This window comes from Molossus molossus, unplaced genomic scaffold (genome assembly GCF_014108415.1).
Source record: "Molossus molossus isolate mMolMol1 unplaced genomic scaffold, mMolMol1.p scaffold_m16_p_11, whole genome shotgun sequence".
NCBI classification, from domain to species: Eukaryota; Metazoa; Chordata; class Mammalia; order Chiroptera; family Molossidae; genus Molossus; species Molossus molossus.
In genome coordinates, this window is record NW_023425346.1 from 91,412,109 (window position 1) to 91,426,748 (window position 14,640).

General features: G+C 56.6%; 2 protein-coding genes across 3 annotated transcripts; both read right to left on the reverse strand.

Moving 5' to 3' along the window:
- Positions 1-2,230: 2,230 nt before the first annotated feature.
- Positions 2,231-5,835, reverse strand: FEV (FEV transcription factor, ETS family member). Its single transcript, XM_036254975.1, has 3 exons — positions 5,646-5,835; positions 4,830-4,904; positions 2,231-2,817 (listed from the first exon to the last, which is right to left on the reverse strand). Exons 1-3 carry the CDS (start codon positions 5,695-5,697, stop codon positions 2,231-2,233), a joined length of 714 nt encoding a protein of 237 aa, XP_036110868.1. The 5' UTR covers positions 5,698-5,835.
- Positions 5,836-9,676: 3,841 nt separating this feature from the next.
- CRYBA2 (crystallin beta A2) lies at positions 9,677-13,125 on the reverse strand. Of its 2 annotated transcripts, none has more exons than XM_036255055.1 (5): positions 13,064-13,125; positions 12,732-12,896; positions 11,566-11,707; positions 10,278-10,420; positions 9,677-9,882 (listed from the first exon to the last, which is right to left on the reverse strand). In XM_036255055.1, the coding sequence occupies exons 2-5, from the start codon at positions 12,890-12,892 to the stop codon at positions 9,735-9,737; spliced, it is 594 nt and encodes a 197-aa protein (XP_036110948.1). In that variant the 5' UTR covers positions 12,893-12,896; positions 13,064-13,125; the 3' UTR covers positions 9,677-9,734. The 2 variants fall into 2 exon arrangements, with proteins under 2 accessions (XP_036110948.1, XP_036110949.1); XM_036255056.1 differs by having other exon boundaries at positions 9,679-9,882; positions 11,566-11,676; positions 12,761-12,896.
- Between the last annotated feature and the right edge of the window lie 1,515 nt (positions 13,126-14,640).

A 14,640-nucleotide genomic window follows, 5' to 3' on the forward strand; every position in this document is an offset into this window, starting at 1 on the left:
GGCATAAAGAAAAGGCAGGAGATGCCCTGGCCAGTTTGGCTCAGCAGTTGGAGCATCGGCCTGCGGACCAGAGAGTCCTGGGTTCGGTTCCCACTAGGAGCACGTACCAAAAAATAAAGAAAAAATAAAGAAAAGGCAGGAGATTATGACAAAGAATTATGAATAGTAGCCTCTGTGTAATGGGACTGTAGGTGACATTTTCCCATACTTCGTTACACTCTTCATCCAACTAATATTGAATGGGAGCCTTATCTTTTCCAACTTTTCTATGCTGAGCACGTGTTATTTGGAAAACCAGAAAAATCAAATGAAAAGAAATCAAGACTCTTTCCCTCGGTGGACCTGGATGATTTCATCAGCACTCTTTGGGAAGGGGCATTCAGGCTCTTGCTGCAAGAACTGTCCAGCCTTCCACCTGCATTTCTCCTTCCTTCCCACGGGGCCTAAGGAAATCTCCTTAACTGCCTTGTGGGAGCCCAAGCAGTCTCCAGCTGCCTTTGGTCCAGGAAGGGATGTGACCCTGGGAAACACCAGGACCAAAGGGAAGGAGGAGCAAAAAGATTACCTAGTTGTGCAGCTCGAGGCCCAAGCTATCAATTCTGGTACCTCCCCGGTGTTGTTTCTATCTATAGGAACGGGTTCAAGGCAGTTTTCCTGCCAAAAGGTTTTGTAAAAGGCGCAGAGAGAACATAAGAGCTGACGTCTCCTTGGGGGCAGCATTCAGAAGCGCCTCTAGGTGGTAAGGGAAAGGACCCAGCCAGAAGAATGACCCACTTGACCCACTTCCTGGACTTCCTGAGGCTGGACCTGGAATGCAGGGCTGGGTTCCCTCTTTTCACCCTCCTCTCTGAAGGCCCAAGTTAGCCTGGAAGTGTCAGGGTCCTCAGGCCCTCCGTTGGGAGAGACACCTGAGGCTCCAAACGCCCTGTGCAAAGCTTTCCCAGGCTTAGCTGCAAAACCTGGCCCGGGCTTACCCTCCTCCAACCAGCAGAGGGAGCGCGCCACCCGCGAGAAGGCGGGTGCCACTGCAAAGGGAAGCTGGGAATGGCAGGTGGGGAAGGCGGGGGAAGAAAATAAGGAGGTAGGGTGGTTCCTCCCTCTGAAAATAAGGAGGTAGCTCTTGAGAGAGCGATAGAAAGGGGGGGGGGGGTGTTAATGAGTAAGGGTAAGAGAGAGAGAAACTCTGAGTGAGGGTTAGAAGGGGGTTAAATGGGAGTGACTGAGGAAAGGTTGAGATTGTGTGAAGATGTGGCAAGGTAGGATGGAGGTTAGCGTGAGGTGAGGGGCAGGTGGAAGGATGGGTGAGATGGGAAAAGGTGATGTGCCCGTGCGTGTTGGGATGAAACTGGGATAGAGCAGGGTGAAGGTGCCGGTGGAAATCAGGGTGACTACAGGGTGTGGGGGGGGTGGGGATGGGGGGTCTGCAACAGTGCACCCCCCTCTTGGCTGGGCCGGCCACCATGGGCTCCTCGCTGCCCTCCAGTAGCAAGCACCCCAGCTTCTTTGCCTTCATTTTCTCCAGCTCTTCTTTGGCAGGCCTTTCTGCTCAGGCCTAAGCTGGGCATCTCACTTCTTTCCTCCCTGAAAAAAGGTTCTGGTGCAGCAAAAAAAAAAAAAAAATTGAGAGAGGAGGCAGCAGGGAACTTGGGAGCTTTAATGGGTCTGGAAGGGAATAGAAACACACCCAGTCATCCTGCGAGAGAGTAGGGGCGGGAGGAAGGGGCCTGGAGGCCACCTAGGTAAGTCACGGGGGCAGTGTCCCTTACCAAGCCTACTGAGGTACCCAGGAGAAGGTGGACTGTGAGAGGTCTCCACCACACTGGGATGGGGCAGCTCCATGGGAAGAGAAAACATGAGAAATGATTAGGAATTCCTAAGAGAGGGGTCATAATGGAGGGGCTCCCAGGAACCAGGCCTAAAGTACAGGTGGAGGAGAGGAAAAGACACGGAAAGCCCGATCTGGGGTCTAGAAGAAGATGGAGGTTAGAGGAAGTGAGGGGACACAGTCACCCTCCCTTCAGGGTTGGGAGGTGGGGGAAGGGATCCACTGTTAAAGGGTGATTGAGACGGGTTCAAATCCCTTCCCCGGGGGCTGGGTGCAGCGAATGGAGTCACATCTGAGGTCAAAGGAACGGTGGGGGAGGCGCCGGGACAACTCCCCAGGATGTGGATAAGACTGAGCGAGGCTCTGGGCGTCTGGGAGAGGATGCGCGGCACCCGGGCCGCGGGTCTAGTGGTAATGGCCCCCCAAGTGCGAGGCGGCGGCTACAGCGCCAAAGGGCCCGGGCGGGGGCTGCAAGCCCGGGCTGGGGTAGAGCGCAGCGGTGGCGGCGGCCGTGGCGGCGGGGCCCGGGCCCGGCCAGTAGGAGAAGCCGGCGGGCGCGACGCCGGCGGAGGCGGCCATGAGGTTGAGTTTGGAGAGGCCGGGGAAGGGCAGCGGGGCAAGGCCGGCCGGCAGCTTATAGAGTGCGCCGTCCTGGGCGGCGGCGGCGGCGGCGGCCGCTGCGGCGGCGGCCTGGGCGTGCGTCGGGGGAGGTTGGCAGGCCTGCGCCAGGCCCTGGAAGTCGAAGCGGTAAGCGTAGCGCTTGCCGTGCACCTTGCTCATGATGTTCTTGTCGTAGTAGTAGCGCAGCGCACGGCTCAGCTTGTCGTAGTTCATGTTGGGCTTGCTCTTGCGCTCGCCCCAGCGCCGCGCCACCTCGTCTGGATCCGTGAGCTTGAACTCGCCGTGGCCACCCTCCCACGCGATGCAGCCGACGTTGGCGCGGTCGGCCAGCAGCTCCAGCAGAAACTGCCACAGCTGGATCTGCCCACTGCCTGTGGGGAAGGGGATGATCAGCCACCGGCGGGGTGGGGAGGCTGAAGGTGGGGAAAGGGGTGAAACGAGACAGGAGACCCACCCAGCCTGAGGAAACCTGTGTCCGGGAGGGAAAGGACTCGTCCAGCTGTGTAGCTGGGCGCAGCTGGAGCGGCTGGCCAGGGAGGGGTTGATCAGCAAAGCTGTCCTAACCACTACCGCGCTTTTCCACAATGGAAACACGGAGCCCACCTAGGAGGACGCAGCCCTGCGGGCGCGTGGCTGTGTGAGAATTGGGAACAGAGGGAGAAGCATCACCTCCTTTGCAGGGAGGCAGCGTCCCGACAAGACACTGGGCTCTCTGAGGTGAGTAGGGACAGGATATCAGCCCCTGCATCCACCCTGGCCCCACGTCCTAATTTGGGGCAGAGCCTGCACAATTGCAGGGAGTAGCCTTCGAAGGTGTTTAGACCCACATTCCAGCTGGACCACATCCAGAGCTCCAGAGAAAAGAGGCAGGCATGCACCAGGACCACCCGGGCCACTGCACAAGGCCCAGTCCCTAAAGGCACACAGTTGGACAGTCATCTAAGGTGGGGAGGAGGTGGTGGCTGTCTTCCATGGGGTCAGACTCAAATGGGGTCAGTGGCCCCCTATGCTGAGAGGAGGAGCAGCTTCTAAAGGCTCTCCACCCCTGCCGTGTGGTCTGGTGCCCAGAACGCTGTGCCGGTGCTAAATAGGCTCCGCGCTAAATAGGCTCGGCCTCCTTTTTCGGAACAGGCGGGATTCCCCACCTGCAAAGTAGTAATACTTCCCAGGGAGATGCACAGCTCTGAGGAGAGGGGCTGAGACCCTGAAACCACAGCACTTTGCTCCCTGCCTTCTCCCATCTTTGATCCATCTTCAGGCTCTTCTGACCTCTCTTGATTCTGGGATTGTTGGAAGTGACAAGGAGGTTTTTCCCGGATATTCGGATATTCGTGTGATGAGAGAGTGAGATGCCCCAGAACTCCCACTCCCCTATCTTGGAGCCTCAATTGGACAAACAGGGGAAAATCTTGATACAATCGCTCCCCCTTTTAGAATAAAATGGATTTTCCTTGAAGTCTGATTATCACTTCAAATCGAGCCTGGGGAACCTCTCTTTCTTTTTCAGTGACTCGCTCAGAACCCAGATGCTGCCCTCCATAATTTCAACCCCAGTCCCTCCACAAGAGCCCAGTGAGGAACTGCCTGGCTCCAGGTAGGGAGCATTGAGTTTTAGGGTCAGAAGCAAAGGAAGGTTTGGGTAAAAATGTGCAGCTGGTACAGATGCAGAGCGACATCAGAGGCCTGGAAATGCATTCCTGATGGGAGTCATGTTCCCTTTTGAATAAAGCTGTTGCCAGCCTTGTTTTTATGATTACTGTAACCGTGAGAGTTAGGTTATCGACTGGGTGCAGGGCTGTAGGGAGGCTGTACCTGGAAGGCCAGTCAGGCCCCTCCACCTACAAAGCAAGGCAGAGGGCAATGTAGCCACCCGAGGAGAGCTGGCTTCAAACACAGGAATAGACTGCAATGACCCAGTGGACTTGGTGGGGGAAACCTGGCCACTGCAGGTCAGTGAGACAAGTAGGTGCTGGCCCCAGTGCCAGTGGTGCTAGTGGCCAGAAAGTAAATCTTCAGGTCCCTGTGCCCAGCAGTGCCGGGGCCTTGCACTCCTATTGGTAGCATGGAAAAGACACCAAATGCCCCCAACCCTCTCCCCAAAAAGGTGAGTGGGGTCAGGATTCCCTCCCTCAGCCCTGGCCTGCAAGTCCAGCGCTAAAACTAGGAAGATGCAGGAGCCCAAGGCCAAGTGAATGCCTCTCGCCCCATCCTCACCCCCATCCTTCCCACAGTTATGCCCAGACCCTCCGCTTCCTAGAGCCTTGCAGTGCACACCACTTCGATCCTCTATCTGGTAGCCGTAGCGCCTGTCCTTCTTGGGTGGATGCCCTGGCTCCCGTCCACTGTCCTCGGCCCTGCCTACCCAGTCCACCAGCCAGCTCACCTTTTTGTACCGTAGGACTCAGCGGCCCCCACCCCGGGCTCTTCCCTTCCTTGAAGAGACCGTCTCCAACCGGATCTGTGGCAGCAGAAGAAAATAGTCAGGCGGACCCAGGCGGGTTGTGGGCTTGACCCAAAGGGCCCTGGGGCCAAGGCTGGAGAAGGGGTGCCTTGGTTCCCGGCGTGAGGCTGGGGGCCCGAGCTACCGGGCTCCTCCTCTCGGAGCCTGGCCCCGGCGCGCGACGCGCAGAGCCCCTCCATAACGCCCAAGTCAGGAAACGCGTCCAGGAAAAAGGAAATCCGCTTTCGGAACGGGCCGGCGGGAGCCTTATAAAGCCGAGCCGGGACTGCGCCAGCCGAGCGGGAGCGCACGAAGCCCATCGGAGAGGAGACGGGGGCGCCTGGAAGGATGGGCCGGTGGGAACGCTCGGAGCACGAAGGTGAGGAGCCACGAGGGTGCAGGGGTGGTGCCGGTGGACCACAGCCGCCCAACACTGCACGCGCACTTGGTCCCTCACTACAACGAAGACCCCTGTTCCCGGTCCAGACTCTTTCAGCCCCTGAGCCGGCGCCCTCGGCCTCCCGGTCTCCCGATCTGCTCACTTCGAGTCTTCTAGACCTCACACGAAAGCCCCAAAGCTCTCCATCTGCCTTTAACATCTTCTGATGCCCTAGACTGCTCAGTCCTTCCAGCAATCCGAGTCTCTGGACCGCGCCCCTTCCCTTGGATCCCTATAGTCCCTTTCCCATGCCCCAGACCAGACTTCCAGCCCCGGGTCCCGGTGCCTCCAGCCTCCAGCCCCCAGCTGGTCCCTGGTACCTGGCAGGTACATGTTGATCAGCAGGGGCTGGGAGGCGCCGCTCTGTCTCATCGCCGCCAGAGGCTGGGCGGTGGGAGGTGGGGGGGGGAGGGGGACGCGTCAGGCTTCGCTCTCCGGGGTACTGATCCCCGCCCGTAGCGGCCGCGGGTAACTGGGAGATGAAGACAGCGCCGGGTCCAGCAGGGCCTGGCGGGAGGGGGCTGGCCGGGTGAGGTGGGGGACAAAGGGGGTCCTGGAGCGCTGCTCCCAGCTACCAGGCAGCTTGGAACCCTCCGGCCCCCTGCGCGGGCAGGGGCCGCAATTTCCGTTTTAATTAAAGCGCTGTCGCCTCGGCCCCCGGGACCCCGCCCCCGCCCCTCTTATCGCCCCATCGCAATAAAGTCTCCAACACGCCGCGCGGCAGCCAAGCGCACCCGGCAGCCCCCCGCGCCCCGCAGCCGGGAGACGCGCGGGGGATGGGCCTGGGCGTCGGGCTCTGACAGGGGTCGGGAGCGCTTTTCTTTTCCGCCTCCCTGACTCTCAGCAAACATCGACGGGGCGGAGCACCCGGCCCCACCTTGGACCCTCAGGGTCGCGGCTCTGCTTCCCAACCGTTCCCTGCCCCCTCACGCTCCACTCTCCTCCCCCTTCCTCCTCCCTCCCCCACCCGGGTTCCCGTCTCCAGGCTGCGTTATCTTCATCTTCACTTTTAAATTTCCGCTTCCCTCCCTCTCTCCTGTCGCTGCGCTCCCAGGCCGGGCAGCCGTGGCTCACTTTATCTCTGCACCCTCTTCTCCCGAAGCTCCCTCCTCCTCCTCTTCCACTCTCTGCCCTTCCCTGGAGACCCGATCTCCTTCCCCGTCTGCCTTTCCAGGGCGCCCAGGCCTCTGGGCCAGAGCTGGGGCGTCTCCCCCACAACTTCTAATGGGTTGCCTCTCCCCCCTTTTCTGGGTCCCTTCTTCCATTTAGTCTTTCCTGCTCCCATCTCCCCCTTCTCTCTCTCTCTCTCTCTCTCTCTCTCTCTCTCTCCCTTATTTCTCTCCTCTTTTTCTCATTCACTTCTTCCGCACTAATTTGTGGCATAGAGTAAGCTCATGATCCCCCTTCTACTTCCACCCCAACTATTGCTCTCCCAACCTTCTCATCCACCCTCACAACTACTGGTTATCCGTGAATCAGTCGGGAATTGGCACCTTGCTCTTACAAGAGTAGAGGGGCTAAAACAGGGTCGTGTACTGTACAAGGCCCCCAACCCAGGAGAAGTAGAGGCTGAAATCCACTCCAAAAAAGTAGCAAAGATGCTGATTGTGTGTTCGCATTGTTCCCAGGTGGCCTGGAATCTCTGAGTACCTGTGGGGTTTTCTAACTCTGGATAGGCTGCCAAGGAGGGGTGCCAACTAAAGCTGAAGCTCTGGGAGCCCTCTTGCAGCCTTTTAGTACCTGGTGGTTACTGTTGGAATTGGCATCTTGCCTTTTCCTCCCACTGCTTGAGCCAGGAGGTCAGGAGACCTGGGATTCCAGGGCACATGGATTAGAGTGCGCAGGTTTTCTGCAGGATCCGTGGTCCTGGGGCATCTGACAGAATAGCTGGAAAGTCTAACTTTGCGGGTTCTTGCTGTAACTACTGGAATATTGTCTTTACTGGCAGAGTGTGTAAAGATCCAGAGGAGCCATGGGGGGGTGTGGGAGGCAGAGACTAGGGGGAATTAAGGGATTCCCGGACCCCAGAGGATCCCAAAGGGACAAGATGGGGGCTTCAGTGTGTGGATGTGGAGTCCGGTGGGAGCAAAAATGAGAGGCTGGGATGCTCTTTGGGGACCAAACTCAGGGCTTCACAAGAGGGGAGGGCCTTGAGGGTGGGGCTGAGGTTCCAATCCCTCTTCTTCATGTTTTCTTATCACTTCCCCAGATAGAAAACAAGAAGCAGGAGGTCAGAGCTGAGAGTGGGGAGGCACCAAGGTTCAGCCACTTAATGCTCTCAGCAGAAAGGAGAGGCTTGTCAGAGTGAGCGGTCTATCCAGACATCCCAGCTCTGAACTGGTGATGGATCAACATCTCAGGCTCTGGTCTCTGCCACACTGAGGACTCAGGTATCAGAGGGGTAGGTGGGCTCCAGGAGAAGTTTGTGGAAGGGGAGGAGGTTGGTGGGAGGGGGGCCAGAGGGGGGGGTATCTGAGAGTCTGCACCAGTAAGAAATTACCCTTCCCCATCCCCTTTGGCCTTTGGTTGAGTGCAATCAATGAGCAAGTTCCAGGCAGGGTGCAAGTCCCACAGGGTTCTGCAGACCATCAGCCTGCCTGGAATGGAAAGTGAAAACACTCAGTCCCAGCCTGGCCTCTGTGAGCACCCCCCCCCCATACACACACACACACACACACACACACACACACACACGCCTTAGTTGCCAGTATGAGAGCAGAGTTGGACCCTTGGCCCACAAAGGTTTGGAGCTTTGCTGAAGCCTGAGGCTGTAAACCACAGTTCAAGTCAGCCTCTACTTAGCATGAATTTAGGGTCAGGAGCCAAATTTGAGGTTCAAGTCACCAAAAAGGGTGCCCACATTAAGGCTTCTCCCTCTCAAAAGAGGTCCAGTTTCTTCATTGGTAAGATGGATGAAGCATGGAATATGTTAGGAGAACCAACTACAATATGGACCATGGACTCTAGACCCCACCTACAGCTCTGTCCCTTGGTTTCTGGACCTAACCCTGGGATCCATGGGGGGAAACAGGGGAAGGGAAGGAGGGTTCTAGTTGACTGTCTCAGTGCTTTTCTATAACACCACAAACATTTTCAGGGGGTTCTCTTTGAATCCTCACAACATCCCTGTGACACAGACACAAGAGAGGGAATTGAGGCTCAGTGGTAGTGTGTGATTGGGTCTGACTTCTGGTTCAAGGCTCTTTCCAAGGGAGCAGATGCCTGACTCTGCACTGCTGGGCCTATGGGGAATGCCTGGTCCAAGTTTGACTGTTCTCCAACATTGTCCTGCCTTCCCTGGGCTGGGGGGATGATCTGGGCCACACCTCCCTATTGATAGGTCTACAAGGGGTTTGAAAACACAGACATCCCAGAGGGACAGGGTGAGAGGAGTCCCTGAGGCCTTGGAGGCCCTGCCTGTGTGGGACTGAGGGTATTATTAACTGGGCAAAAGAGGACTCTGGGAAGAAATCACATTGACAACAGGACCTCTGGTGGCTGCTGCCATACTCAGTCCCACCACGTCTGTGGGCTTCTGCTACCTGCCCTGGCTTACTGCAGTCAGTGGCTTAGGAGTTGTCTCTCCAGCTCACCAGTTCTCTGAAGAGTGGGGAGGAAGAGGAAGAAGGGGGGGGTTGTTTGGAGTAGTAGAGAAGAGGGGTGTGAAAACGCTTTGTAAATGCTGGAGCTCAGACCTTGTGAGGGGTCATCATTATTCAAAGGTTCTGGAGGCTCTGCTCAGAGAGAGGAAGTAGTCCACTTAGAAAGGCCTGATAAACAGTGGGACCTCCCATGGGTAGTCATCACTGAGTTTCTCCTCTCAAGACCTTATTCTTCCATAAGGCAAAGAGTCTATAAGGCTGGGAAAGGGATGCCGCTTCCCTAGCCGAAGAGAAAGCTAGGGTGACAATAAAGACTTAGAAGTGCCCTAGGAGTTAGAGAAGAACCCAACAGCTCCTGCATAGATTTAAGGAGGTCCTGCCCGGCAAGATGGTGCTGAGCTCAAGGGGTGTGTGCTGGCTGACATTCAGCTTTAAGCCCTGCTGTGGGGTTGTGTGCACCCCAATCAGAGGAATGTAAAGGTGCCATTTGGCTGCAGTACCCCTGTCCCAAGCTGATGGGCCTTTACCACGGAGTGGTGTGGGACTGGTTGTAGTTAATAGGATGCCCAGGGTTCTTAGCAGCAGTTTCTTCTCAGCCCCATGAGTCTAGCCACACACATCCTAAGCCAGTTTATACTCCATAATCAAGGGTCCTGGAGCCTGAAGGGAGGGTCTGGTTGGCAGGGAAGGACCCTCAGAAAGATGAGGATGGAAATCACAAATAAGACACTAAAAAGAAGCAAGAGGGACAGGCAGGTTTAGGAGACTTTATTGAGGGTCATCAGGGGAGGTGTGGGGTCATAGGACTTACTGCTGGACCCTTCTAATGGACTGCAGCTGCCCGGTGTGGGCCTGTGTGCCGAATTCACTGTAGGTACGGAACTCTCCGCCATGCCGGTCCCGCTCCAGTACGTACTGGTAACCCCGGTAGCCTGGGTACTGGTAGGCCACCCACCTAGACCAGTGAGGGCCAAAGGGTGGTAAGTAGGCTCTGCCCTCACCCTCATCAATGTCCTCCATCAGTGGTAGTCCTCCTTTCACAGTTCCCAGCCCCAGCTCCGGAAGCATTATTTCAGTTGTTCCTACATAGATGTCTCCCAGCCCTGCTCACTGCTCTACATCTTCCTATCGCCTTCCTACCTTGTATCCTATTCCTGCCCTCCACTGCCTCCTCATCCAAGCTTTTAATCCCTTCCACTGCCCTTATATTGTTGCCCTGACTCCTCCTCTCTTATTGCCTGCCCCTCCCTCCCAGACTATCACCACTTTCCTTCCCTTGCCTCACTCTCCTCCCTGGTCCCACCGCCTCCCTGTTCTCCTCATCTCCCCTGTTCCAGTCCCAGAACTTACGCTCCAGAGCTGACTTTGATGGAGCCCACATCCTTGCTGGCCCAACCCATGGAGGGCAGGGATGGATAGTCATCACTGAGTTCAAACTTGCAGCCCTGGAAGTTGTCCCCCTCAAATAGTGTCACACAGCTGTCACTGTGGTTCTGAAGCAGTAAAAGTAGGGATCAGCCCTCCTGAAATGTGTTAATGGAAACATTCTCAGCCCCACTCCCCCAGCTCCACTACTCAACACAAGTTGTGCAGACACGTAGGCTCCACAAACACTCCTGTCATTTACTCCATTAGCTTCCTAGCAGTCTGAAACTGGGGTGCTCAGAGGTCCCCAGTCTGATCCCTTTTATGCCTTTGGGTTGAGGTGGTGAGACTGGAGGGGCTGTCCCAGACACCCTTCGGGGTCAGGGCTAGAAAGCATCATGTGACATTGACCTGTTTTTCATGAGGAAAAATCAGAGGTCTTGAGAGAAATTTGGTGTATTAACCAAGACAGTTTCCCCAAGGGTCTCATTGACTACCCAATCCTCTGCCCAGAACCCTGGCCAGCCTTTCACAGGGGAAGGCCCAGCTAAGGGTGTTGGATGGCAGAATCAGAACAGAAGGCCAGGGCATCAGTATTGGTTGGGTCTAGGCTTCCACAGTTCCAGGTCCTTCCCTCCTGAAGAGCTCCTTGGCCTCCTGGAATGGAGAAGCTTGGCTGAGTCAGCACCTGGTCTCTGCCCTCCACCTCTCAGCCCCAGGCTTCACTAGTATGGTACCTAAGTCAGCACAAATGGGGAGTGAGATCCTCCCCTTTAGTATATTTGATTTATTGTCCTTTTTCCACAAGGCGCGCACACACACAGACACACACACTCACCCTTCTAAGCCTTGATTCCTGAATTGAATTCTAGTCTCATCTTCATGTTGACCTTAGTGACTTAGGGCAAGTCACTTCGCCCCTCTGAGCCTCATTTCCCCACCAGTGTATGAGGCTAATAAGCAGCCACCCGACCTCACAGGGCTGTGTGATAACAGAGGCATTCGCTCCTTCTTGCCCACAACTTGGTGTAAGAAACCCCATGCGTGCGCAAGACTGGCATGATCTCAGCGCTGTCCGTGGTGCTGACCTCCGGCGCCGGGCTTAACGGAAAGCCCTCTGGTTCTGGGAAGTAATGTCATTTCCACCCATCTAAGAGTTGTGTTTACACGCCCCCACACAGTGAGTAGATGGCCTTTCGGAGGCTCCATTGTGGGACCAGGGTCCAGAACTAGGAGCTAGGAGGCAGAAGAAGAGGGGAAGGGCTGTGCTCACCCCGCAGAGCACTGGCCGGAAGGAGAGCAGCTGGTCGCTGTGGTGGCCGCCACTGCCGCTCCAGGCGTTCCAGCGAGGATAGTCACCCTTCTCCAGAATGAATTGCTGTCCCTGGAAATCAGGGTACTCGTAGGCCACCCAACTGGGGAAAGATAAGGGAAGCTGGAAAGCATCTGCCCCAGCGGCACTATGTCCTCCCTCTCCTCCTTGCTTGCTGTGATTGAAAAGACTGAGAAACCAATCTTTTCCTCTAATCTCAGGCCTTTGCTCTAACACACTGCATCGCAAACCAGCCCCTCTAGAGTGAAAGACCCTACACAGGCTGCTATCTAGGGTGTGAGGGGTCGAGGCTTCCAGCTCAGTGCCCCTATGGTGGATGGAATTTTCCAGTTTACAAACATCACTTGACTAAGTGCTTCTACATCAAGAATTTAGATGACTGCAAAGGTAGGTGTAGGAACTCCACCCCATCTCAATCTGCCAGGTAGCAACCTGTGATAACAACAATCAGCTCTCCTGAGGGCCCCAGGCTCCAGGAGACCAAGGTGGGTCCAGCGGAAGAGATTGGCTTTTGTTAAAAGAAATGCAGAGCCAACTGGCAGAAGTGGCTCAGAGGTTGAGCGTCCACACATGCACTCGGAACTCGGAAGTCCCCGGTTGGATGGTTGGATTCCCCGGTCAGGGTACATGTCCAGGTTGTGGACTAGATCCCCTGTGGGGGCCATGCAGGAGGCGGCCAATCAATGTTCTTTCTCATCGATGTTTCTATCTCTCTCCCTCTCCCCCTCCCCTCTAATATCAATAAAAAATGTTAAGGAAAAAAAAAAAGAAGCACAGAGCCATCTAACTTTGCACAGAAAGAAACTTTGAAGAGGACATTACACTGGGAACCCCTCAGGATTCAAGTTGGCCCCACAACTCCTCTGCCCCTTTAGCAAAGGGTTGCTTTTCGCCTTTATCCTTTTAGCTCACATTCTTATGATTTGTCTTGGGGCGAGTGGGCATTTTGGGGAGGCCAAGGGTTTCCTGTGTTGGTGGGTGTCTATCAGACAGGGCTTACTAACTGGGAACGGAGGGCTGAGAGATGAGGACCCAGGCTTCGAGCTTGGGTTAGGGGAGCACAGAGCCTCCAAACCCAGCCCAGCCGCACCGGGGCGATCACTCACGCGCCATTTTCCACCTTGACGGAGCGCACCTTGCGCAGGCCTCCGCGCTCGCAGACGTTCGCGCAGTCACTCAGCAGCCGGCAGCGGCGGCCCTGGAAGTCCTCCTCGTCCCAAAGCGTGAGGCCGGCGGGCGCCGAGCCCGGGGCGGGGGCGCTGCTCATGCCACTGCGGCAAAAAGAACGGGACCGAGTGCTCAGCGTTTCCACAACGCCCTCCGGCCAGATTTAGACCCGCCCCACCCGGGTCGGGGGTGAAGGACCCTGGGATTGGCCCGGGGTTGCTAGTGGCTCCCCCTCATCTCGCCCTCCACCGCCCTGAAAAGACCCCAGCACCGAGTATTCGCCGGGTGGGTGAGCGCAGTACTGACGAAGACGGGGAAGTTGCGCGCGGGGCGTGCGTGCGCTGCTTTATACCGGCCTCGCCCCCTCCCTGCACCCTCTCCCGCCAGGGTGGGGAGAGCTGAGTCAGCGGGCAGGCTGCGGTCAGCTCTAGTGTCCCCTGGGAGCCGAGGCCGTTCCCGCAGCCGCTGATCTGGCCCCTGCCCTCGGGGATTACAATAGAAAGTGCTGAGGTACACGTCCCACGCCCGCGGCAGCCAAGGCTGACACCGCTGTTTCTTTTTGGGGGCCAGAGCCAGGCAAGCGCACCCGACCCTTTCAGCAGAACGCACCCTCCCTGGGACACCGTCAGGGAGAGAGGCTACCCAGTGGCCCCGCTGACAGCGCGCGTTCGGGGCTCGAGGCGAGGAAGTTCTTCCCAAAGTCTAAACTCCACTTCTCCGTTAGCCCTAGATCGAGGCTTCTGTTTGGGGCGATGCTAGGGCAGAGGTAGACAGGCTCCCCACACGCGACTTTCTTCATACCCTTCGGTCCCTAAAGTATCAGTTCATCGTCCCTCGCAGCCCCTTTCCTCCCAAACTTGAGTTCCCAGACCGGCGGTTCCAGGGTTTTCTTGAGCTGTGGCGGGAGAGGGGCGCAAAGCGGCGGTGAGCGCTGGAAACTTGAACCGCCCAAAGGAGGGCGCGGATTTGCAAAGCACCGAGGAAAGACACCGGAGTAGTTGGGAAGAACGTTTCGACTTTAGCGCGGCCAGAACCGTGATGCTGCCAGCCTCCAGACGGAGCTCCCGGGCCTGCGGCTCGGGTCCCGACGTCCACCTGAGAGCTAGCAGCTGATTACTGAGCGCCCGGTTCCGGCCAGGCGCTCCGCTCGGAGCTTTTCCGTGCTGGTACCGAACCCGTGAGGTCCGCACTGTCCTGCTCTGCACTTCACAGAGGCGCAGGCTCAGACAGGTCCTGCGGAAACGTGGTGGAGGTGTCCCAGCTGAGGAGTAGCCCAGCTGAGGTGTGCGCCTGGGCTTCTGTTTTGACTGTAGGTCCTAGGCCTTTGCCCCAAATCCCCATGCCACGTGTGGTGGGGAAGAGAGGGGAGAAGGGGAGGGAAAAGGAGATGAAAGGCATGGGGTCCGGAGGGAGGCTCCAGGGAAAACATTTCCTCACAACCTGCAGCCAGATTTCTATCCACACAGCTCTCAGAGACACAAAGGCTTCTGACAAAATTGTGAGTTTTTCCTTAAAGAAAGAAGTAGTTCAGCAGAGGTGGAGGGATGAGTGAGAAGGGAGCTAGTATTTTTTTGTTCCCATGAGCTGACTGTTTTCCTCACAGACTCAACGACAGTCCAATGAAGTAGGTTTGGGTAGACAGATGTGGAGACTGAGGCTCCAGGAGATGCAGGGTCTTGTCCAAATTAGAACTAGTTAGCTTCAGGGTAAGATTCGAATTTAGACCCTTTGACTCCAAAGCCACTGCTCTTGTCATCCAGTCTCCTGTGGCTAAAAGGGATCACAGACCAGATGCAGCCCTCCTCCCCACCCCCAAGTCTAGCCTTGCTGGCCTACTATCCTTCTCCC

Excerpts from the sequence above, each read along its gene's own strand:
- FEV (XM_036254975.1), bottom strand. The coding sequence starts at position 5,697 with ATGAGACAGAGCGGCGCCTCCCAGCCCCTGCTGATCAACATGTACCTG. Across the intron at positions 4,905-5,645 it reads GATCAACATGTACCTGCCAG|ATCCGGTTGGAGACGGTCTC; the intron begins GTACCAGGGACC and ends CTGCTGCCACAG. Across the intron at positions 2,818-4,829 it reads GAGTCCTACGGTACAAAAAG|GCAGTGGGCAGATCCAGCTG; the intron begins GTGAGCTGGCTG and ends CCTTCCCCACAG.
- CRYBA2 (XM_036255055.1), bottom strand. The coding sequence starts at position 12,892 with ATGAGCAGCGCCCCCGCCCCGGGCTCGGCGCCCGCCGGCCTCACGCTT. Across the intron at positions 10,421-11,565 it reads TCCGGCCAGTGCTCTGCGGG|AACCACAGTGACAGCTGTGT; the intron begins GTGAGCACAGCC and ends TTACTGCTTCAG. Across the intron at positions 9,883-10,277 it reads ATCAAAGTCAGCTCTGGAGC|GTGGGTGGCCTACCAGTACC; the intron begins GTAAGTTCTGGG and ends TCACTGGTCTAG.